Genomic DNA, 23,049 nt, shown 5'->3' with positions numbered 1-23,049 from the left:
TTTCTAGTAGCAGCAACAGTAAGAATGTCTGTTTCCAATAACATGTACAAGCATGCAAGACAGGGGCATGGAGAGACAGGGCAAGTCATTTAAGTATGAATCATGTAAAGTTTAATTATATCCTTAGGAGTAGCAGGAAGAATCTTTATCATTTTGCTTGGGTTTACCGAGTGTGTATTGATGATCTCCTCTATTGATATGTAGATGATGGGTTTGCTTAAGTTCACCATATCCGAGTATTCGTCAATATTAAACTTCTCCTCTGGTTCAGGGACATCACACGCCGACTGGAAAAATAACCTGGGCAGAAATCAGCGGTTATTAGTTCTTCCAGAGCAAGAACATGAATCCCACAGAAACTCAAAATTGCTCAACTTCCTGTGAAGTGCTCTGTATTGTTTTCCTCAGCAAGGTTAGCAGTTCATATTGACCTTTTCCAGTAAATGGACTGAGATTTATCGTGATTTTCAGAAATGATGAGTCAAACACAAAGTGAGGCAGATAACAGCACATAGCCGCCCAGCCTCTCCCATTTAGTTTGCTCTAGTCAGTCTGGAATTTGGTTGATTTTGTAGACGCGCATGTCCGAACTGCTGACACGGCACAGCGGCTTCTGCTGCCAGGATTCCCTCCATGTCAGCTTAACGCGGCCAAACATGTTCATCTCCAGGGTTTACCATTCTTTGTTATTGGAAAGAAACTGGTTCTTCCTCCATCACACTTTTATCATGTTGTTTTGGATGAAAAGCTTACCGTATTATCAGTGCTCTACATCAGCGGTCCCCAACCCCTGGGCCTCAGACCGGTACCGGTCCGTGGGTCGTTTGGTACCGGGCCACGAGAGTTGAGGCTCAGGTGTGAAATGTATGTTTTTCAGGATTTTTATCGGTTTTCAGCGTTATTTTTATTGTTAACTCTGTTTTCCTGGGTTTTTTCACATGTGTTATGAATAAATCTTCTTTTTTTCGGCACCGGTACTAGTTTTATTTTGTTGTATTTATCTGCGACACCTTAAAGGCCGGTCCGTGAAAATATTGTCGGGCATAAACCGGTCCATGGTGCAAAAATGGTTGGGGACCGCTGCTCTACATTGATCAAAACTAAATTATCTCCATAGACAAATCAGAGTATAGATTTGTGCAGTGTATTCCGCTCCTTACCTAAACTTCTCATATGTCTGTGATATGTAGTTGTTCATGGGCGTCATGTGTGCATTCTCGCCCTCAAACAGATTTTTGGCAGCAGCATGCTGCAGCATCTTTGCCACTGATCCCAGATTACGCCGCTGGTCTTGGTGGAGCTGCCCTCCTGCTGACAGGTCAATGATGTCAAAGCCATCTGGGGCCACAATGGCTGGGTTCATGTAGCGGTAATACAGCAGGTTACCTACAATCTGACATTTTAAAAAAAAGTATTATTTTCTCTTACCTCAGCAGGATCACAATAATAAAACCTATAGAGAAGACCATGCATGCACTATTAAAATCAAACACACACACACACACACACACACACACACACACACACCATATATATGTATATATTTAGACATTTGATACCTTCAACAGCTCATCCTCTGAGGCATCTGGAAACTTTTCATGGAGGCTGTTCTTCAGAACTTTAGCTATGTATCTCATGCCATAACTACATGCAAAACACAAAGCATTGATGGGACATGAAGCACAAACATGCACTCACATACTACATGGCAAAAACAAGCTTGTGATAAGGAATGCATCTGATGCATCGATATCTGCATTAATGACTGCAAGTATTGATGGCTTTCATTGTCTTCAGTATGTACCTTAACGTTTAAGATTTTAAATTGCATAACAGCTCCATCTAGTGGTCTATACACTCTAGACTGTGAAGATCGATGAGGCACAAAACTGGGTTACTATGGTAGGACTCGTGTCACACAAAGCACAAACAACTGGCCAGATGAGTGCTTGCATCATAGCAAAACTGAACAACAAACACTTAAGAGACCAGAAAATACACTACAAATAAAAATCATGGCATGAAAGAAAACATTTAAACAGTTCAATACAATACAGGGAACCTAACCAGGAAAAGTCACAGAGCAAACAAAGGAAATTGGACTTTGACATTAACAGCTCCTAACACTTACGGGAGATTATCCAGTGAGGACACAATGGAGTTCAGGACCTTATCTGTAGCCGAACGCAGTGTCTGACTGGAAGCCTGCAGCCTGTTGCGTACTTCCTCATGTGACATGGCCTGCTCAGGAGTCACTTCGTAAGGCAGCTTGCTAAAGGGCAGCAGAAGATGCATGTGTAAAGTTCACTGCTTTATGCCTTTTGACCTGAATTTTAAATGCTGGATACCTCCGGCTAATTCAAAATTCAATTAGGATAACAAGCCATTTAAAAAAATTCTTCAGAAAGCTGAAATTTCAAGATAAGTAAAACAAAATTAAAAAAAAAAAACTGAAAAAATTAGCACATGAACTAAAACAGCTGAGAAACAAAGTTATTTGTTTTTACTCTACTTACTTTTGTCTCATAATAAAATTTGTTTGATACCTGAAATATTTAAGTGCAAAAAGCCACTATGCTGGCAGTGTTCTCCTTACCTGGCCTCTCCAGTAGCACTTTCCAGCTGGTTGACCCAGGCTTTGTAGACCTCAACAGGGTTTGTGTTGAGGCCCAAGCTCTTGTCCTCAATGATGTCTTTAATGACTGGAGCCAACAGCTGTCTGAGGGTGTTGTGACCACGTGCACCTCTGTTGAAGCTCACCACCATCTTGATAACTGTTGGATTGCCTGTCACTATGTCCTGGATCTGGTCCACCTTAGAACTGAGACACGCAGAGAAGATAGTAAAGGACTTTATAGGCACTCATTTACTGTTAGTAGTAGGTTATAGTTGAGTAAAATAAGTGTAAACTAGGTACAGTGAACTTTCATTGTATTGTATGGAGCCACAATACTCACTTGATTTCCTCTTCTAGAGCAGTCTTGAAGAGTTTGAGCAGCAGGTATTCCTCTCTCTGGTTAGAGGCATAGTTGTAGAGTGTGAATATCACAGTGTCCATAAACTTGGTGGACTTGTTTTGGGGCATCTGGAAGATCAGCTTAGCCAGGTAGGATGGATTGGTCTAAAGAGAATGGAAGAGAAAGCAAGCAGAGTGCTAGGCGACTAGAAGTGAAACTGAATGAGTTCATTTAAAGTTGATGAGGCAGAGTAATGCTTCTTTTCCAATGGTTTGGTGACACTGAAGTTGTCCTTTACTGTTTATTGAAATTTGTGGAAATTGGACAATCCCCCCCAAAAGGAAAAAAAAAAAAACCCACGGTGGATGAATTATACAAGTTGCATCTGTGAATTATCTACAAATATCTTCCAAATAACTTTGGGACCAGCAGTATTTTGAGTCTTTTTCAGTTGAAATGCCATGACTGGTTTTATATCAGGCACTGGGCGAGTGGAAAAGAAATCAGACACATTTTTCATACCTGTAGTAGATAAAAGAGATATTGGTAGGCCTCGAGTTTCCGTCTTTTGCCTTTACTCAGGCCCTTAATACCGAGTCTGTCTCCTGCCATCGGGTCATCTTTACTCGCCTTATTTTTCTTGCTCTTCATTTTCTTATTATGGGACACGACATCCTTTTCAAAGAAACAGTTAAATAGGAGTTTGGCTGGATAATAGATAAAGAAACTTCTTCAGATTTTAGTATCAACAACATTTTACTCAAACTATAAATGATTTCAACCCATTTTATTAACTTTCCGTTTTCCTGTCACATATTAATTAGAGTTGACGGCAACCTGCAGAGTGATCCTGTTCTTCACTAGCAGTCCAATCTTTATATCCATTAGGTTCAAGTCTTTCTCCATCTGTTGATTGGAGCGAATCTTTGTGACTACTTCCTCCCGAAGCCGTGTCACTTCCTGCTCTTCCTGTAGATCCAGAGGGCTCTGCTCCAACAAGTGGACAAATTTACGCACCACTGACAGAGGAGGATCCTTGGCTCCAGCTGAGAGTTGGTGTAAAAAATAAAGTCAGCAACAAATGCAATTTGCAAGTTTATCCTTCATCATGTTCTGCATTTATATTACAGCTGACAAGCACAGACAGTATTTTCCATATTATATATTATCATCAGAACTGAACAATATTTTTAGCTTGACTGTGAGGAAAAATTGGTGGAAGAAAATTGCAAATAATGTGGTTGTTCAAAAATTTGTGACTCGCTGTAAGTTGCAATCGTCTAAAACTGGCGAAACATGCATTAAGACCATAATTTCATATTCAAACGCAAATCTAAATTCTTTATGACTCACTTAGCGTCCTGTAGTCCTCTCTGGCTTTGTTGGCCTTTAGAAAAGCTTGGATTTTCACAATTTCTTTTTCCTAAACACAAAAATGAATCAGAGTTTTAGGAAGCATGAAAACAATCCCAAATCCAAATCCTGAACCTGAGTGATACCAATGAAGTATTACTCACATGATCTTTGAAGAACTGTTGCCTCTGATTGTATTCACGTTTTGCTTTCCACATCTTCACAAAAGACTGGATCTAAATAAAATAAAGTATTTAAACAGTTATATATATATCTATATCTATCTATATATCTATATCTATATATCTATCTATATATATATATACACATACACACACACACCAGGCGTTTGATGCAGCAGCTATGTTGCTAATGTTATTCACAGGTCAATTAGTGTTAATAAGTGTTAAAAATCCCAATTAATATTCTTCTGTTTTAGTCTGTAATTCATAACAAAAATAATTCATCACCTTGACAATGGAAGCAACATTTTTCTGAAGCAAATTCATCCTCTCTTTATACACTTTCCTCTGTTTGTAACCTTTCCAACAAGCCTGCAAAAAAAGGAAAAACTGAGACAAACATGTCCAAGCAACAACAAGTTCGGCATAAGCTTCACCACAAATCAGTTTACTAAGCTTAGACATGAAGTTTAGACATCGGTTTTCTAAAGACATTGTTGTCATTGTTGGTTTGTCTTCTAAGAAGATGCAAACAAAATATGCAGTCAGTACAGTGGCTGTAATTTAATGTAAGTATATAGCTACCTTTGCTTATGATTTGTTTGTGCTTGGATAAGCCCTAGACATCCAGAATCAATGAGGAATATTTGACTAATTACTAAGTACACTTTATAGAGGTTCTATAAGCTACCTGCAGTTTTATAACATGTGGTTCTTGCTGATGCAGATACTCCATTCTCTGGGCGTGCTTCTTCCTGACCAGGTAACCTCTGACTCTCGCCTGCAGCTTGGTCACAAAGCACTCATTGGCCAGCCATAGCTGTTCCCTGTTATACTCAGCAGTCACACAGGTCACCACATTCTGAGGAAAAACCAAGCAGCATGAACATTGTTTGTTTAGATGCATCCAAGTATAAACAAATCTCAATGAAAACTACTGTTAAACTAAAAATGAAATCAGCCCAATCAATGGGAAATGTTAATAAAGCTTTATAATCAAGGGGTAGCACCTGGATTTCTTCTTTACTGAGATGTCCGCTGTTCTGTTCAAACCCTTCAGGCTCCTCCCAGGTGCCCTGTTCAGTTTCCAGGTTATAGAAATAGTCATATTTGTCCTTGATGCAGTGTTTTACCCACACACCATCAGTGCTGCCTGGGGGAAAGCAGTAAGTGCTTTTTAAGAAGTCTGTTGGTGTAAATCTGACACAAATTCTGAACTTCTCACTGGAGTTTCTTGAACCGAAAGCACATTTGCTGTCCCACAGATGTAAATCCTGTTACCTTTGGCAGCACCGTCTCTTTGTTTCTGTGAAAGGTCATCTTGGTACGTGTCAGCACATTCAGGAAGAACTGCTCTCAGCCCTACACTGGGAGCCTGCAAAGCCTCCAGTGTATTCTGGGAGTCCCCCTCATTCACTGTCTTGTTAATATGAGCTACTGCTCCAGACACTAGCAATGCAAAGCAAAAAGATAAACCACTGGTGTCAGCTTCACAACGCTATTGGGTCAAATAAAACAACAGTATACAGTAAAAGTACAACGTGAACACAATGAGTAGTGTACAGGAAAATAAATTAAAATGAATTAGACATCAAATTAATTACATTGACATTTTTAATTGTTTTTTGTCAATAGTTCATTTCTACGTCTGCCTCACTATAGCAACAACAAACACTGGATAAGAGCATCTATAAGGCATTATGTGACAGTTATTCATGGAAACAAATCACAGATCAATTTGAAGAATTAATCCGGCTTTACGAGAACATACATGCGAGAGCCTCCTTTTCATCCTGGTTGGCTGTCAGTATGGCCTCTTGGATTTGGTCCAGCCAGAGCACTGCAGATTCATCACCGGAGCTCTACGATCAGGAAAAAGAACAAAGATCATTCCTCTTCATTTCAGAAGACAAAACTCAAACTCACTCACACAAGGCATTATTAGTAGCTTGTTCATCCTTTCTAAAATATTTAAAGCACCCCGAACCAAAATAATGTGGAAAGTTTTAAGTTTGGAAAATATTTCAGGTACAGTAAATGTACACAAAGTCAAACTGGGATTGTGGAGATATTTAATAGAGATAATGATCGCATTATAGAGAACCAGTGCCAGGAACCAGTCTAGACAAATAAGGAAAAGTTGACAAAAGATGACCTGCAACCATATCCTAGCCCACCTCTTAAAGCAATGACCTCAGTCTATAATGGGCTCAAAAGTCACAACAAACACAGCATGTTTATTCAGCTTGATCCTTATGTTTGTTCTCAAGCTAATTTTAGACAACATCAAGGGGTGCATCATCGACCACAAGACCATCAGGAAGGAAGTCGCTGTTTACAAAACACTGAAGCAGTCTGAAAGTAAAGACATTACTTTTGCGTTTCACACACTCCTCATATATTGAGGGTGTCATAAGAGGTAATATTACATGTGTGATGTGATAGTGCAAGCCAGAAGGACATAGCAGTCCTTCAAAAGCAGCACAGCATGGAGGCAAGACAGGAAGAAAGAAAAACACCGTCCAGGGAAACCACTTTACTAAATGACCATCTTCAAGCACACATTTCACTTCCTTTATTGCATTCATGATGTAATTGCTACATATTTTATGTTGTCTGAAAACCAGCTTCTAATTCACTAGGCTGACAAACACCAAATCGCATTTTAACAAAAGTAAATAAACTAGTCAAATGTCTTAAATGAACCAAACTCTTGGACAAACACGATAAACAGTTCTGTAAACCATTAAGTTTTTTTTTTTCCCTACTCCAGTGATTCAGAGGGCTGTGACTGACACAGACAGCAGGGAATTCAGTTTTCAAGTCCAGGCAGGAAACATGCTTCTGTATACACTGCCAGGAAGCTGACTTTGAGCTCACACCATTATCAGCTCGACCGCTGCACTGAAGAGATGCAAAACACAAAGTTTTACTGGTGGAAAACTCCTGACAAGAAGCAACACCAAGAGGGCTGAAGCCTAATTAACTGGGAAATCCTGGAATATCAACTTAACGGTGACATGTTTGACCTCATGCCAGGACTACTCATTTGTTTGATGGCAGTGCAGACCAATCAGCTTGATGGTAAGTTTCTCAAGTTAACACATTACTAAGAGGATAACTCTTTAAAAAAAAAAAAAAATGCTTAAACCTTGCAGAAAAAGTACATTTTGGGTATCCAACAACTGGGAAAGCTCTTTTCCCAACTCAGACTCACAAAACAGAAAACCAAAATTACTTTTTAAAAAAAACAAAAACAAACAAACTTCAGAACATTTTGGTACAAAAGAAAAAAAAAACTTTTTGCATGAAAGTTGGTTTGAAGGTGTAAAAACTGTTTTCTACTCTTTACAGGAAACAAAAACAGGACCAAAATCCAACCTCACACAGTGAGTCCAAGGACCTTTAAGGCCGACTATAATGACACAGGCAGAAACTTGCATGTAAAGCCAGAGGATCCAGTGACAACCTATACCACAGGGGTGCTCAGCACCTGGGTCATACCCTCATCATACATCCTGTCCATGCTGGTGGGCATCCCCTCCAACGGCTGCATTCTGGCCTTTCTCAGAGTCCGACTCAGAGCACAGTCCTTTTCCACAGTCGTTCTTCACCTGAACCTGGCGCTGTCTGACCTGCTGCTCCTGCTTTCCCTTTCGCTGCGTGTTCACTACCACTTCAATGGGAACAACTGGATATTTGGGGAAACCTCCTGCCGGCTGATTACGGCTTTGTTTTACGGTAATGTTTACTGCTCAGCTCAGACCATCGCGTGCATCAGCCTGAACAGCTACCTGGCTGTGGTCAAACCATTCATGTACAGGAGACTTGCTACGAAAACACTGACGGTGTGGACATGCTTGGTTATATGGTTCCTGTTCGGGGCTGCTGTTGTGCCTGAGCTCCTTGTCAGGCAGAGTTACAACATCTCCCAGCTGGGGATCACAACATGCCATGATATACTTCCCCTAGATGAAAAATCACACTCCCATCTGGTGCCATATAGGTTGATGCTTATCTGTCTAGGCTTTATAACGCCCTTCCTCTTTTGTATCTATGCCCATGTGGCTGTAATTTACCATCTAGGTCAAAGTGCTTGTGACTGGAAGCCATTTATCAGAGTCAGCACTCTGGTTTTCAGCATCTTCTTGGTGTGCTTCTTGCCCAGCGGCGTCCTGCATATGGCCCACTACATCCGCCTGTTTTCCGGTGGGGACGACAGCCTGTATGGATACTTTAGAGTAGCTGTGTGTCTCTGCTGTTTCCACAGTTGTCTTGATCCCTTCCTGTGTATGCTTATTTCCAAGACAGCGGCTTCAGAACTACAATTTATTTCTCTCCGCGAGATATCTCCAAGACAAGCAGTTATGACGTGATACTGGACATGTATACAAAAAAAACAAAACAAAACCCAAGCCTCCGTACTGGACTATTGTTGGAACACAGCAGGAAGTCACAAGGGAAAAAAATGACAAACTGAAGACCGGACATTGTGGTTAACATTAGGCTGTATCCACGTTACATCCAGAATCAGAAACTGTTAATGTGGCCATAGTGTTATTTGTTTCCATGTATACTAAAAACATGTTTTATGTGTCATGTTTTGTTCATCTTTTCATTAAAATTATATCCAAAAGTCAACAATACTTTTTGTAACCGATATATCCGTTCAATCTTCAAATCAAGAATAAGCAATTCAGATAGATATATACATGACCTAATGTAAAGAAGTGACATAGGATAAAAAAAACTGCTGTATAACGAAACTAACAAGACAAAGTTATGACACATTGTTTAAATAATGATTCATGGAGGAAGTGGGGGTGCTTACTGAATCTGCTTTGCTCGCCCTTTCCTTCCAGGGGGAGTCCTCTACCTCCTGATCTTAATCATCATCCCATGCCTTCTCCTCCCGCTTCTCTGACAACACATCACCCACGCACGTAGGGTCTCAGGGGGGACATGAGCTGCATAGGCCACAGTTGGTAGGGCCATTCACGTGGCTTTGCTGACTGTGCTGTGCAGTCATCCGTTTCTCATTTTTAATTACCACACAGTAAGGGTGGGAGATATATCAAATATACTCAATGTATTACGAGTTTTTCCACTGACGATGGTTAAAATGGCTTTATAAATTGTCATGACAATATTAAGCTGTCTGCATGCAATTCCTTGTGAGTTTTTTTTCCTCCCACACGCTGCACAAGCATCATTAATCCCCCTCCCTCCCAAACAGAAAATTTTCTACCAGGCGCACTGCGCTGAGCATGTGTGTTTATATCCTACCAGACGAGCGAGGGAATGAGATTCGCTGAACAAAATGAGGTAATTTGCAAAACGTGCTGTAAACATTTGCCACAAGAGGTAGTAATACCACGAATTTATTCTACCAGCTGAAAAGTTATCCACTACAAAATTAAGACTTTTTAAACTCCACATGTCAACGTCTCCCCACACACCAAAGAAAACATTAAATAAACCAGCTGTGATACCTGTGACTGTTCTATGTCAGTTGTTTTTTATAGTCACTATCTAGACTTTTGTTTCTGTAATTTGAGGTCATCAATGTTTTTATTTTACTATTTTATGTGTTGTAAGCACAAAAGAGCACCTTTTTAATTTCAATTGTTTTATTTTGTCTCGTGAATTCTTGCTTGACGTCTTTTGTTTGTTGAAGGTCAAGTGTTGGCCACAGAATGAGTCATTTATAAAAACCTCTGTGTGCAACTGATGGTTAAAAACAAAACAAAAAAAAAAACGTTAAAATAAAACCTTTCAATTCATTCAGATTTTTAGTGTTCAAAGTAGAAAAAAAACCCAAAACATTGAATAGTCCATTTGAATGAGTGGACGGACAGTTGTCATAGGCATGTGTGGTCTTGGATCTTCAGTTCTCTTGGGGGGGTGGACGACCGGGGTCTCTTGGATCTTTGACTGTCTGCCTTTTGCTCTCAGGAGGGGGCATTGTTGCCGTACACAGACACTCACATCCTCTCTCTCGCCTCCTCTTCCTCTCTCACAGCAAAATTCTATATTTGTGTCCCTCCCTCTGTTTTGTCTTTCAGTTGCTGCATATCGTTTAAATGTGTGCTTTGTTAGCGAGTTGGAGACCGAAATCCCGTTTACTTCACCCTTTTTCCTATCTTTCACCAACCTGGCGTCACCCCCAGCTTAATACCCACACAGATAATAATATGAATAATAAAATAAAATGAATAAATAAACCAAAAACATTTACAAGAGGAGCCTACAGACAGTCTATGCTCCTCTTAGGAAAGCAAATGTGTTTTCCACAATAAAGCATTCAGACCATGATTCTGCTTGCTGCACAGGACAGGTTTAAAAAATAAAATAAAAAAAACTTACAAAATAAATAAATAAACAAATTAATGATTCGTTCAGCTATAATGACGTCTGACGTTATTCCACAATATCTAGCTGTGGTGCAAGTGGTGCAAGTCTATTTTTCTACTCAAATTCGAAATAGCTAAAGAAATGTTTGCCTACCTGGCAGAGAAGTTGTTTGGTATTTTGAAGGACATCATGGTAGTGTTTGGCTGTGGCTGGGTTCACCCCCGACAACTTGGCTGTAGGGAGGAGGAGGGCTGCAAGGGTCTGCTCATGATCACCTGAGTTTAGTGCCTCATTGATCTCAGCTATGGCTATGATTCCTGTAGGTGGAGGACCAAAAAACAAAAAAACAAAAGCCTCTCAGACAAGTTAAGAGCACAGATTGTGTTTCATTTTTCAGTGTAAGACGATGCCTAAAAAACTGTTCTAAGGTTTCAAACATCTGTGTAATTTGAGAACATTCCTGAAACAGTGGGAGTATTTTGAGCACTTTTACATCATGTCCACCTCAGCAAACTGTGTAGTTTTACGCCTTTTTGAGCCTCAGGGAAATTATTTATGTTTGAGCAGTTTGGAGTTAATTGTTTGTTAATCTCAAAATTACAATTTAGATTGGGTGTGATATTGTAGCTTGACTCAGTGTGATGTCTGATATGGTTCTCTTAGCAGACAAAAGCACTTTAAGGAATCACCAGCACCTTCAGGTTTCAGTCCAGCATGAGTAATTGTCACATGTCTGTCTGAACTGTACATATCTGTGAGCTTCTACATGCCTCATCTCTCTCTACGTACAACATATCGCCGTATGTTACTCAACAAAAGATCACTGTGTATTAGTTACATTTACAGCAAGTATCAAATCTCCTGCTTTTATTAAGAGGCCAGTTCTAGTTTTATTATATGCAGATATGTCCTAGCAAAGTTTTGAGAACTGAGATTGTTTTACAATGTACGAGGAGAAACAAGGAGAAGCCTAATGATTCATTCAGTAGTCACCAAATTGCATAGCAAATTGATTAGCTGCACAGGACAAAACACTTGCTACACTTGTAAACTAGAAGAGGAAATCAGCAAGACGTTCTTACGTTCATGCTCTTCTTGGACCTGAACATTCACGGTGTCGATGCATTTCTGGACATCATTCCAGGTTAGAAACTCTTGGCCTGTGGAAAGCGCCTCAGCTCGCTCTTTGATAAGCATGTCAGAATACCTGAGGAAAGAAGGACTTATGTAACCAGAAATAACCAGAAATTGTTTGGATGTGCAAATACATTATAACTTAATTTTTAAGCCATGAATAAATAAAAGAAAAAACTATGACATTACAGCAATAACAAAACACTCATGGGTGTAATGTATTTTTGGTGTCCTCATAGTCTGCCCACCACAGCACAGCGGCATTTAGCACTTTAGCACCACAGCTGAGCAGACAGCAGTGTGGAACCAAGTGTTGTCTGTATTGTAAACTGATAACTTTCTGAAGCAAATCGTTAAACTTATAAGCTTATAAGTGTCCCGTCATACAGTACAGCAGGACAAATGTTTGAGAGTAGCCAAAAGTTACACCAACCTGCTACCCATTTTTAGACATAAAACTGATTTTTGTTCATGTGGTGCATTCAATATACCAAGCAACTAACAGACTAGAAGAAAAGTCATCATACAGAAAAAAAGCTCTGCAGATTTAATCTCGTCAAATTAGTTTTTCTCCCCCTCAAACAACCAAAAAGGGATTTTGGGTTTCTTCCCAGGATCAAATTGGGGGTCTTTCTGTTGTTAGGTGAATGTGTAACCATTAGCTGCAGCACAGAGTGACCGAGATAAGTAAAGAGTTATTTATTAGCAGTAATGTTGATAAGAAGTTGTGTTAAGTAGTTATATATTAAAAACTGCCATAAACATGTTGTATAAACATTCTGCAATAAATCACAATAAATCTTCTTTATGGTCTCTGTGTCGTTTCCATAGCCTGACTTAAAAGTTGATGAATCCACTAAAATGGGAACATTGGGGGGGAAGGTGAGTAAACAATAACACTTCCTTTTGCTTCCTCATCTATCCTGCAGCTATCTTACCTGTTAAGGTTGTCTTGGTCTATGTTGGTAAAGCCCAGAGGAGAGTCTGTTAGCTGCTCAATCACAGCCTGTGGGTCTTTGGTGTCCAACACTTCATTCAGCACTGCTACAGCTGACAGCATCTCTACAGCTACACTCAGTTCCTCGTGGCTCAGTCCAGACTGAAAAACATAAAATACTGGATCAGAAAATTGATGCCTGCAGAGTGAGTGTATATGTATGTATGTATGTGTGTGTGTATATACACATACACACACACACACACACACACACACACACACACACACATATATATCTATCTGACCTTATCAATACCCATCAACATCCATGTGCACAGAGTAAAAGTCTGAAACATGCCTCACCCGTCCCCCTTGTAGCTGCAAACTGAAAAGCTCAGCCTGGTAGAGGTTGGCAGCAGTTTGGTAGACAATTGGCAGCTGTGCCTCCGGGTTCATCAGCTCCTCCACTGTTTCCAAAGCATTGCCCAGGCGAATGGCTGTATTGATTCTTGCAACTGCTTCAAGTTCTGATTAAGAAAATGACAACAAAGTCGTGTTTTACATTATAACTTGGAATCAATTCCCCAAATGAACGAAAACAGTATTTCATACAACCTTATACATGATGTGCTGAAGGTCCTTTAAGAACCCATATTAAATACTTATGAGTATTTACAGGGCTCGCAAAATTTCAAAATCCCTGGTAGCCCTTCGGGCAGGGACTCCTCAGTTTTTGGTAGCCCAAAATAAATTTAAGTAGCCCGGATAAAAAAGAGAGCAATTTTTTGATTGATGTTTTGTTTCCTGTTTTGTTTCCGTTACAATATTATACATTAAAGTATAATATTGTAATGGAAACAAAACATTAATCAAAAAATTGTTGAAAAACAAATTACAACATTGTCTAAAAATTACAATCATCAACTCAAATACTTGGTTCTAATTGAACAGAAATTTCTATGAACTTGTAAGAACTGTGTAGGACATGAATCAGTTTGTGTCAGATCCTGAATTTGAAATTTCCACTGAAGTCACGGGTAAGAGGCAAGTGGAACCAAGATCGAGGCCATTTGCTTTTTGAAGTTTGCAAAGACTGCTAAATTGTGCCAGTGGTAGTTCACTCTTTGCAACATAGTACGCTGTTTTAAACTGATTTTCAGGTTTATTTTTAGTATGTTATTTGCAATTGGTGTTTGTTCTGGGAAAGATATTGCAGACTGAGCAATAATGCATTTCTTGCATTTCTCATGGGTTCTAATGGGGGGCCTTTCTTAAAATGACTGGTCCCAGTAACAAAGGCGCTTGTCGACTCAGAAATCGAGGGAAAACCAACAACACACCCGGCAGAACATTATGTTATTTACATGGGTGCACATAAGTGGTCCGCATTCGCTGTCAAAATAAAAGACGCGCACCAGATAAGAAGTTGCAGCGTGCGTTTGCGTCCATATAAAAGGCAGTGTTTTTGTCCGCTAGAGTGGGATTTTCACGGCACATTCTGCACCACATCTCTGTGCGTTCATCATTTGTTTGAAGCCAGCTCACCTCCTGCAACCACTTTTCCGAGAATACGCGCTTCTTTTGTGGTTCGGACTCCTTCTGACATTTCTTTGGAGGTGGAGGAACACCAAAGTAATTGCTTAAAGGAGCTTCTTCGACATCTTTAAGAGTTCTAAACAAATGTCTGTCCTCCTCCAGAAAATCTTATGTACGCAAACACGCGTTGCAACTTCTTATCTTGTGCGCTCTTTTTATTTTGACAGCAAATGCGCACCTGCGGACGACTTCTGTGCAGCCCTGGTTATTTAGCTCGTCATATTCCAGCCACAGAAATTCTTTTGTCCATAAAACCATAAAGCTGCACTTTCTTTTTGCCTTATAGTCTGATTTGTCATAACTTTTCCGTTTTGTGGTAAGCTTTTCTTTGGTTGTCACTTCTTCACCCTGACCTGTCTTATTTGGCTCAGCAGAACTAAAATATATATCCTGCTGCTTTTACACACGCACTCACATAACGCTCAGCAATTCTCTGCGCGATCAACCTCTCACATGTTTAAGCTTGCTGCGGGAGATTTCACTTGTCATGTTTGCATAGTAAGCTAACGACTGATAAGACGATGTCAGAGGAATTGGTGCGCAAATTATCGTCACTCACCAATCAGTACTGTCGCTCTCTATACACAGTTCGTGCGATTGCAAAGTGAAAGCAAAAAACAAGCGCAAATTCAAACGCGATTTCAATATGTCACATATTGACAGTGGCTCACCGATGCCAATGACATAATTACACAGCTACATTTCAGAAAGAATGCAAAAGCATTGACATATATTTTTCCTTCCTATGATAGCCCAACGGGCAGGGCAGAGATATATTTTGGTAGTCCGACTGGAGAAATGGCTAGCCCCGGGACGTCGGGCTAGCGATTTTGCGAGCCCTGATTTAATATGTTTTTTTTTTAACTCATTAGTAAACAGCCCGAAGTTACAAAAGCCACTTACTTCGTTTCTCTGCTTCAGCAAAGTCATTGCAGGAGCTGACAACTCGCTGAATCTCTTCCTTGTCCAGAATCTGGACCCTTCCACCTTCCTGAAGAAGAAAAATTAGAGTACACTAAGCAGATATCCAAAAAGACCCCATCAAAAAATGGCTCATTTTTCTTTGCATTTTGACTTGATTTTTTTTTTTTTTTTTTTTAAATCTGAAGATGGAGTTAGATATTTCATGTGAAAGCAGGCCATTGCTCACATGTAACAATGCTTGGATAACAAGAAGACCACAAAGAAAATTGGGGGGAAAAAAACAAACAAAAACAGTGTTTATTAAAGAGGTGAAAGTCAAGTCTGAAATATGGTCATCTGTAAGTGTAAATGTAGATTTAACGTGCTCCTCATACGTCAACAGGATTGTGTGCATCCATTTAGTAATGGATTTTCTACTATATATAAACAACTGAGCAAACAAGCTCTGACTCTGTATACCTTAGATTTATGCTGACAGTAGTTGGTTAAATGTTCCAGATACCACCGGCTGTTTGACTCCTGAACACCGAGCAAGGCCAGCGCGTTGAGCCTAAGCGCAGCCAGCAGAGCAGCTTTATCCTGGCTCGACACAGCATGATTCACCTGCCTGATAGCTTCCTGGGCTGGAGACAGGAAAAATAAAGACAGTGAGCAGATCCTTTTTAACTTTAATTTAATATTGCTTTGATTAACTGTGTAACTGTACTGCATAATCTGATTTAATAGATGTTTAGGCCTAATACCCACAAAGGCCCATCTCACACAAAGACAAAAACATCTGCGACACATGACAGTATTTAAGTGAGAATGTGTGTAAAGCAAACATAGGGAAGCTCTTACTGTTGACCAGATCAATGCATGTCTGGATTTCCTGTTGAGTCAGCAGCTCCTCATAAACATCTCTTTCTTCAGCAGCAACTGAGGACCGCTAACAGAGGGAGACAAAGAAAAAAATAATCACATTATATGCATATAATTGTTAAAAAAAACAAAGCGCACTATTTTTTAGCAAGTTGTATTTACTGCCTCCCATTCTCATTTACATTGGTGTGGTAATATCAATTAAAACAAAGAAAAGAAAAGCTAGTGCTACTGTTTGCACAGTGTAAAGAGAATGGGAGGAGAGGTGCTGGATGGCGTGGAGCGTTAGGTAAATACAGCTTACAATGCAGTCACTGGAATGTGCTGGCAAAGCCTGTAGAGCATATGAGCACAGGCAACCATTTTCAGATGTCAGTGCAGTTCTCGAGTTAATATAGCTACCACATACATATCACACTTCTTTATATTCCTTTGGAAAATGTCTCAAATAACACACATGATTCAGAAATTTCTAACACTACATTCAGACCAACAGCTCTTAAAATCTGTCTGTGGTCAGCACATGTGCTCTTGAACACAGAAAACATGTCAACCAAAGCAGCAGTAAGAGGTGTGACTTAATCATACCTGCTTACATGGTTCAAGGTTAGTTCAGGTTAAAGGGGTGAGGACAATTTTAACGAGGCTGAAGATGAGAAAGTTGCATTGTTTTATTTTTTCATCTAAAAAATAATAAAAAACAACATTATAAGCCAAACGATGACTCTAAAACAAAGGTGTGAACAGTGGATAGAAAGAATTGATGGATCCCCCCAAGATGACGTTTTCCCAAAGTTTTCCTTTGCCTCAGTGTCTGCTGGTAAGCAATCAGAATTGAGTCTCTGATACAGCACAACCTGTTTGTTTTATGACTCAGCAGTCCAGTCTATTCTAGCATGCAGCTACATTTTAAAGCATTAAAGCATTAAAGCTCCAGTGTAGAGCTAGCCCTGCAGCTAAGATACTAAATAAAAAGGAAAAAGCTCCAAGAGATCACTGAAGTGTTTGTCTTCTCACCCTCCCTGAGGACTGATCCCGCTTGCGAGATTTGGTCTGACTCAGTGTGTCCTGATATTCTTGGGCCAGAGGTTCCTGTGTGTTCCTCAGCATTGCGTTAGGATTGTTCATGGCTCCCATTGTGACAGATGCTTGACCTCGATCAACCGCTTCATTGATGGCAATCACAGCAGCATGTACTAAGGAAAAAACACAACACGGATTTAGTGGAGGATATCACATATCAGATCAGATAACTCTGTTTACTTTAGTCAAAAACAACTGAGTGGCTCAAGGTTAAAAGATCACTCACAGGCAGCTTCATCAACCGACAGCTCATTGGCCAGGATACCTCCAATTTTACTGAAAGCTGGCATCTGAATGCCATACTTTTCCAGTTCACTCCTCATGTTACTGATCTCTTCCTCTGTAAAACACATATTACTGACATGAGAAACAGCTGCGACACAGCACATCAGAATAAAAAAATAAAAAATAAAATTTAAAAAAAAAAACAAACAAACATACAGTTGGGACAAATTTCTAACCAGTATAACTGTTAAATGGGGCATCAGAACACTAACAATGACTGTTAAAATCAATCTGCCAAAACCCTGAAATAAATATTTCATAATCTTCAAAAAAAAAACTAGTTAAAAATGATCAAGTGATATTAGAACAACAGACCCCTCACACCACACATGAGGAGAATAAATGTCCTTTGTTAGAGGAAAATTAAGATGAAGACATGTTGCTCTTAGAGCATCATGACAGTTGCTTGCAGGAGAATATGGGTACACACGAGGTGCCATCAAAAGGTTCAGGGCCTTGCCCCATAAAAAGCTAATAGCTCCGCCCCTTTTAAATCCAATTTCCCCTTCAAGGTCATCGTCCTGCTTTTAGGGCAGCTGCAATTTATAAATTGTTCCATTCCCATGGTCATAAAATTCTGCTATAACATGAAGAACACATGTTATAGCAGGGTGTTGTGTTGTACCATCACGTGAGGACTAACAAGCAAAGTGATGCAGGAAATGTGTTTTTATAATATGAATGTAGTATGAATGATATTGTGTGTTAAGGTTTGTGCTATGTTTCACTTTCAGGTGATTTATATGGTACATGGTTACCTGTGAAGTCCACTTTCCCTAGAAGGTCTTGAATCTGTGGTGCAATTCCCAGTTTGTACAAGTACAAGCTGGGAAAAAAAAAAAGACACAAACACATACGATGTAAGAGTTGTGCAAAAAATAAACAATAATACAAAACACTGTAGATGATACCATGAAAATAAAACTATTTTTTCGATCAAAATTGCTTCGGTATCGTCTTCTCTGCAGTGTCACACTTACACCACAAGGGGGTAGCACTGTCTCAAATTACAATAAGCACTGTGACAACACTAAGCAGACTCAGTGCACTACCTAGCAGATAAATTTAACAAGGAGGTGACTGGAAACTTCATAAAACTTTCATCTTCCGGCAGGTACTGGGTAACTGGCAATGAATTATAGATACTTAAGGGAGGTCTGGCATCAGTACAGCTCTGAATAGAGGAGTTGTAGTAGCTAGTGGTTGTTCTGCCCTTTGGTCCCAGCATGTGTAAACATAAGATGCACTCTGTCCTTGGCACAGAGAGGTTTGAAAGAGACCATCTAAAAATCTGCTTTTACAAAGGGTAATTTTTCAACATGCAGGCAGCTGATTCAGTCTGGGATACAAACACAACAACAGCTGACTGGGGTTAATGAAGGTGGCTGATTACTAGCCACAGGGGTTAAAGACGATCAGCTGACTAGCTTGGTGGATTCCCTTTTTTTTTTTCCCCAAATCTCTACCACTCTGAGAAGGATTAAAACATCTACTTATGAGGTCAGCATTGTACCTAAGGAGGAATAACATTCAATGGGAACTTGCGGGACTTGAACTGGATTTGCAGGAAGGAAGAGCACGTGTGTGCATAACGGGAGGAAGGAAACCAATTCTCAAAGGACCTCACCAAAACACTACAACAGAAAACAAGGCAGGCAGCTCCCATAACCACTCCCCAAATCTGTGCTTAGCTGACTGGATGGTTTAGAAAGTCAAAGTCATTTAGACTAAGCAAGCAAGGGCCTACAGCGACGCACAAGCCACGGAAAAAGACCACCAACCTTTTACAGGAAAGCAAACGTAAAGTTAAACACTGAAACTACAACTAATAGTATAGAGTGAATATAGCTGCCTATAGCTCAATAACAGATTCTGGATAATATATACAGCATGGCACATCTAAAGTAACACACAAAAACTCCTTGTCCTACTAAAGTAGAAACAATGTTTTCCAGTTTGTTTCATATCATTTACTAAGTACCACTTCTGCTTTTGATGTATAGATTGGAGGTTAAGCTTCATGGACACACTGTACAAATGTGGTCAGAAGTTTCCATACGCTCACCGTGGTCATGAATATCATGGTATTTGTGGGATTTGAATGATTTCTTTAATGAGCCTTTTGAACTGTTCTTTTTCCAGGGGGGAATGATTGCACAGCATACATCTTAAATAAATTTAGAAAACAACCACGTCAACAAGTTTGAAATTATTTTGGATTTTCTCTAAAAGTAAATTAAGTAAATACAAATATATACATACATACATACATACATACATACAGCCCCACTAGTATTTGATTAAATGTCCTTTGGCAAGTTGGACAATGACCAGATAGTTTTGGTAGCCATCAACAAGCTTCTGGCATGAGTCTGGCTGGATATTTGACTTCTTTGCAGAAGTCACCAAATTCATTTTAACTGGTTGGATTTCTAGCATGAACCTGGCTTTCAAGTGTAGTCCACAAATTTTCAATCAGGTTGAGCTTGGGTCTTTGGGAAGATCATTCCAGAAGTTTAACGCCTGCTTTACCCATTCTAAAACACTGTCCTCTTGGATCATCAGTTGTGTCCAATATTCAAGTTTCAGTAAAGCTTAAATGTGTTGATTTTTCTCAACCCATGGTCATGCAACTTCACTGTGAACAGGTGATACTGTTGTTCCAGCATTTTCCAGTTCTTGGCAGGCTTTAACCTTGGTGGTTTCTGGGCTTTCACTTAACATCCCAACTAGAGCTGGGCGATATATCGAGTTTTTAAAAAATATCGATATATTTTTATACGAGATATAAGATGTGACAATATCCTTTATATCGATATAGTCTATGTTACGTTATAACTATACTTTGTGGAGCCGCAAGTTTGCCTCTCTTTCGTCCACTTTTGTCTTTACGCAACATTACTCGGCCTCGCCCCTCCTTCACTGAACACAACTCCCCCTCCTCCCCCATCGCTTCACCTGCAGGAAGCGACAAGATGGACACGGCAAACCTCCTTTAACGAGTTACTGCGCATCGCCCCGCGCGTGGGGCTGGACGCCGTCAACGTGTTAGCTAGCTAACCACGCTAACGAGCTAACCACACTAACACCATGCAGCCCAGAGGCGCTGCACAGCCTAAAATCCTTTCATTTTCTCAAAAGTTGACAGCGCGCCTTATGTATGAATTCTGGTTGTGCTTGATGGCCGCGAACCGATTTTATGTGGAACACGGCGCTCAGCAATCTGTCAAAAATGTTTTAGTACGACTTTGGTAAGCTACGGAGCAGCACCGCTTGATGGATTGTCAGAGCATTACGGCTACCGAGGAGCCCCGCGGAGTGATACGTACTGTGCTTCAACGTAATATTACCCTACTGTGTATAAGGACCATAAATGGCACCTGTTAAGAGACGTGGTTACGACGAGGATTTCAAACTCAATGCTGTCAGTCACACAGTAGAAGTTGGGAACAGAGCAGCTGTGAAATCTGTCTTTGTTACTATGCTCAGCGTCTTTTAGTTTACATTTTGACTGCACAATTGTGAGCTTTTTGTTATGCACAAAAACAACATTGTTTTCTTTTATTTATGGAGCATTATTATTTAATAAATGCTCATAATTTATTTTTGAGTAAATTTTATGTACAGCTATGCTCTATGTTAATAAAAGTGCCTGTGTGACATCTGGGACACAGCTTTGACTAAGAACTCTCTTTTTGTTCTTACTTTATGGCTTTAAAAAAAAATATCGAGATATATATCTTATATCGCCGTCCAGGTAAAAAATATCGAGATATGAATTTTGGGTCATATCGCCCAGCCCTAATCCCAACCAATTTTCTTTCATCTGACGGTGACAGTTTGGGTCTTCTTCTAGATCTTGGGAAATCAGTTACACATCAAAATAACTTGTACTCGCATACAGTTGTTTGAACTGATGATCTTAGAAACTGCAGTTGTTTAGAAATGGCTCCAAGAGACCTTACCAACCTGTGTCAATCTACAGTTTTCCTTCTTTGATCTTCATCGAGTTCCTTGGACTTTCCTATAGTTCTTAGCATTGGTTAATCCAGTGAGTGCTGACAGACAAATTATTTTATGCTACCAGTTGAATAAAGCATGACCATGAAGTTAATAGGCCTTGGCTTTGTCAAGTTAGAAGAAACTGAACCTTCAGCACTACTTATTACAACAGATAGGTGAATATATTTACACATTTGAGCCTGTCTGTATGTATATTTGACCTGGCATGGATTAGAGAATATCCTAAAACAATTCAAACTTGTGCAACAGTTTCATATTTTTCTTAAAGTCATTAAAAATGTATTCTGTATAATCATTCCATCCTGGCAGAAAAAAAGCCAGTTTAAGGGAATCAAGAGCCTAAAATGACCATAATCATGATATTCATTCCCATCATGATGATGTGTAAACATCTGACCACAAGCATAGTAGTTTTATGAGCTGTCGATAAATTCTGTCTGAAGATACAAAATAAACACTTCATTTTCAATTCAAACCAAAATGTTTGGTTTAGTCCAACACAACCCAATCCAAATTAAATAAACAAATAAATAAAAAATAAATGTTAGCGAAAACAGTATGTACTAGTCCATATGATCTACAGCTGCGCTGTATACATTGTATGGACTTGGCACAATGACATCACCTATAATCTTGTGTGGAAGCCTTGAGCTGTGCACTTCTGACCTTCGCTATTGCATGCTAGGAAAGTGGCTTGTTAGTTACATGGTTGTCCCAACCTAATCCATTCCCTGCTTTATTCTCCTTTTAACTCAAAGTAAACATGATGTTGTTTTCATTAGTTCATCAAGACACCACGGAAAGAGGTCATGGATCAACTGAGCATTTCACTTATATCGAGGTTTTGCAGAAATGTGACTACTAACCATGTGACATTAACTTCTCTGCCATTTTGGACATGTGACAAGCGTGGTGACAATGTTGGATCATCCACGACCATCTGGCAACCACTGGTCATAAGGGAAAAATTCCCAACACTGGTTGCGAGTGGTTGTTGGAGGTTGATAGCAGTCGATGAAGAAAAAAAAAAAAAAAAAGGATTGCTAAAGTCATGGCAACCACCTGTTGCTAGGGTAAAACGTGTTTTCCTCAACCATGTAGAAAAGTCCTCTTTATGACAGCTTTGGTTGTTAGCACAATGCAGCAGTCATAGTTTGCTTCCAAGTGAAAAGTGCGACAAACTGGAAATGGAGAAGGCTCCCTTTTAATTAAAACTTAAGCCTCAGCAATGTAGCAAAGATATTTCCACAAGCACAATTTTTAATATGAAGGGGAATTCCTCTCCATTTCCAGCTTGTAGTTAGCCAGTGTTTGGTTAAAAAAAAGAAAGAAAAAAAAGAAAAGAAAAGAAAAGAAAAAA

The 23,049-nt window shown here is 39.7% G+C and overlaps 2 protein-coding genes across 3 annotated transcripts in view; one reads left to right on the top strand and one right to left on the bottom strand.

Annotated features, from left to right (window-relative positions):
* iqgap2 (IQ motif containing GTPase activating protein 2) overlaps positions 1 to 23,049 on the bottom strand; it is a 43,518-nt gene that overhangs the window by 5,093 nt on the left and 15,376 nt on the right. For both annotated transcript variants that reach the window (XM_085181388.1, XM_085181389.1), the window contains 25 exons: positions 18,425 to 18,492; positions 17,608 to 17,721; positions 17,316 to 17,494; positions 16,278 to 16,365; positions 15,897 to 16,060; positions 15,417 to 15,504; positions 13,281 to 13,444; positions 12,919 to 13,079; positions 11,929 to 12,053; positions 11,000 to 11,163; positions 6,264 to 6,354; positions 5,774 to 5,941; positions 5,503 to 5,645; positions 5,184 to 5,354; positions 4,781 to 4,864; positions 4,475 to 4,546; positions 4,311 to 4,380; positions 3,795 to 4,003; positions 3,480 to 3,632; positions 2,958 to 3,121; positions 2,597 to 2,821; positions 2,132 to 2,272; positions 1,560 to 1,644; positions 1,161 to 1,393; positions 168 to 300 (listed from right to left, as the gene is read on the bottom strand). In XM_085181388.1, coding sequence (XP_085037514.1) covers positions 168 to 300; positions 1,161 to 1,393; positions 1,560 to 1,644; positions 2,132 to 2,272; positions 2,597 to 2,821; positions 2,958 to 3,121; positions 3,480 to 3,632; positions 3,795 to 4,003; positions 4,311 to 4,380; positions 4,475 to 4,546; positions 4,781 to 4,864; positions 5,184 to 5,354; positions 5,503 to 5,645; positions 5,774 to 5,941; positions 6,264 to 6,354; positions 11,000 to 11,163; positions 11,929 to 12,053; positions 12,919 to 13,079; positions 13,281 to 13,444; positions 15,417 to 15,504; positions 15,897 to 16,060; positions 16,278 to 16,365; positions 17,316 to 17,494; positions 17,608 to 17,721; positions 18,425 to 18,492 — 3,457 coding nt within the window. The remainder of the gene's footprint in view (positions 1 to 167; positions 301 to 1,160; positions 1,394 to 1,559; positions 1,645 to 2,131; positions 2,273 to 2,596; positions 2,822 to 2,957; positions 3,122 to 3,479; positions 3,633 to 3,794; positions 4,004 to 4,310; positions 4,381 to 4,474; positions 4,547 to 4,780; positions 4,865 to 5,183; positions 5,355 to 5,502; positions 5,646 to 5,773; positions 5,942 to 6,263; positions 6,355 to 10,999; positions 11,164 to 11,928; positions 12,054 to 12,918; positions 13,080 to 13,280; positions 13,445 to 15,416; positions 15,505 to 15,896; positions 16,061 to 16,277; positions 16,366 to 17,315; positions 17,495 to 17,607; positions 17,722 to 18,424; positions 18,493 to 23,049) is intronic.
* On the top strand, positions 6,889 to 13,064 carry f2rl2 (coagulation factor II (thrombin) receptor-like 2). The gene is made up of 2 exons (XM_085181409.1): positions 6,889 to 7,576; positions 7,847 to 13,064. Exons 1-2 carry the CDS (start codon positions 7,513 to 7,515, stop codon positions 8,866 to 8,868), a joined length of 1,086 nt encoding a protein of 361 aa, XP_085037535.1. The 5' UTR covers positions 6,889 to 7,512; the 3' UTR covers positions 8,869 to 13,064.

Source organism: Neolamprologus multifasciatus, chromosome 12, assembly GCF_963576455.1.
Source record: "Neolamprologus multifasciatus chromosome 12, fNeoMul1.2, whole genome shotgun sequence".
Taxonomy (NCBI): Eukaryota; Metazoa; Chordata; class Actinopteri; order Cichliformes; family Cichlidae; genus Neolamprologus; species Neolamprologus multifasciatus.
Note: the sequence above shows the minus strand (reverse complement) of the source record. Positions and strands in the feature narration are given on the sequence as shown.

Bases quoted from the DNA above. Each gene is read 5' to 3' on its own strand.
- f2rl2 (XM_085181409.1), top strand. From the start codon at position 7,513: ATGTTTGACCTCATGCCAGGACTACTCATTTGTTTGATGGCAGTGCAG. The intron at 7,577-7,846 runs GTAAGTTTCTCA...TACTCTTTACAG, and splicing joins GCAGACCAATCAGCTTGATG to GAAACAAAAACAGGACCAAA.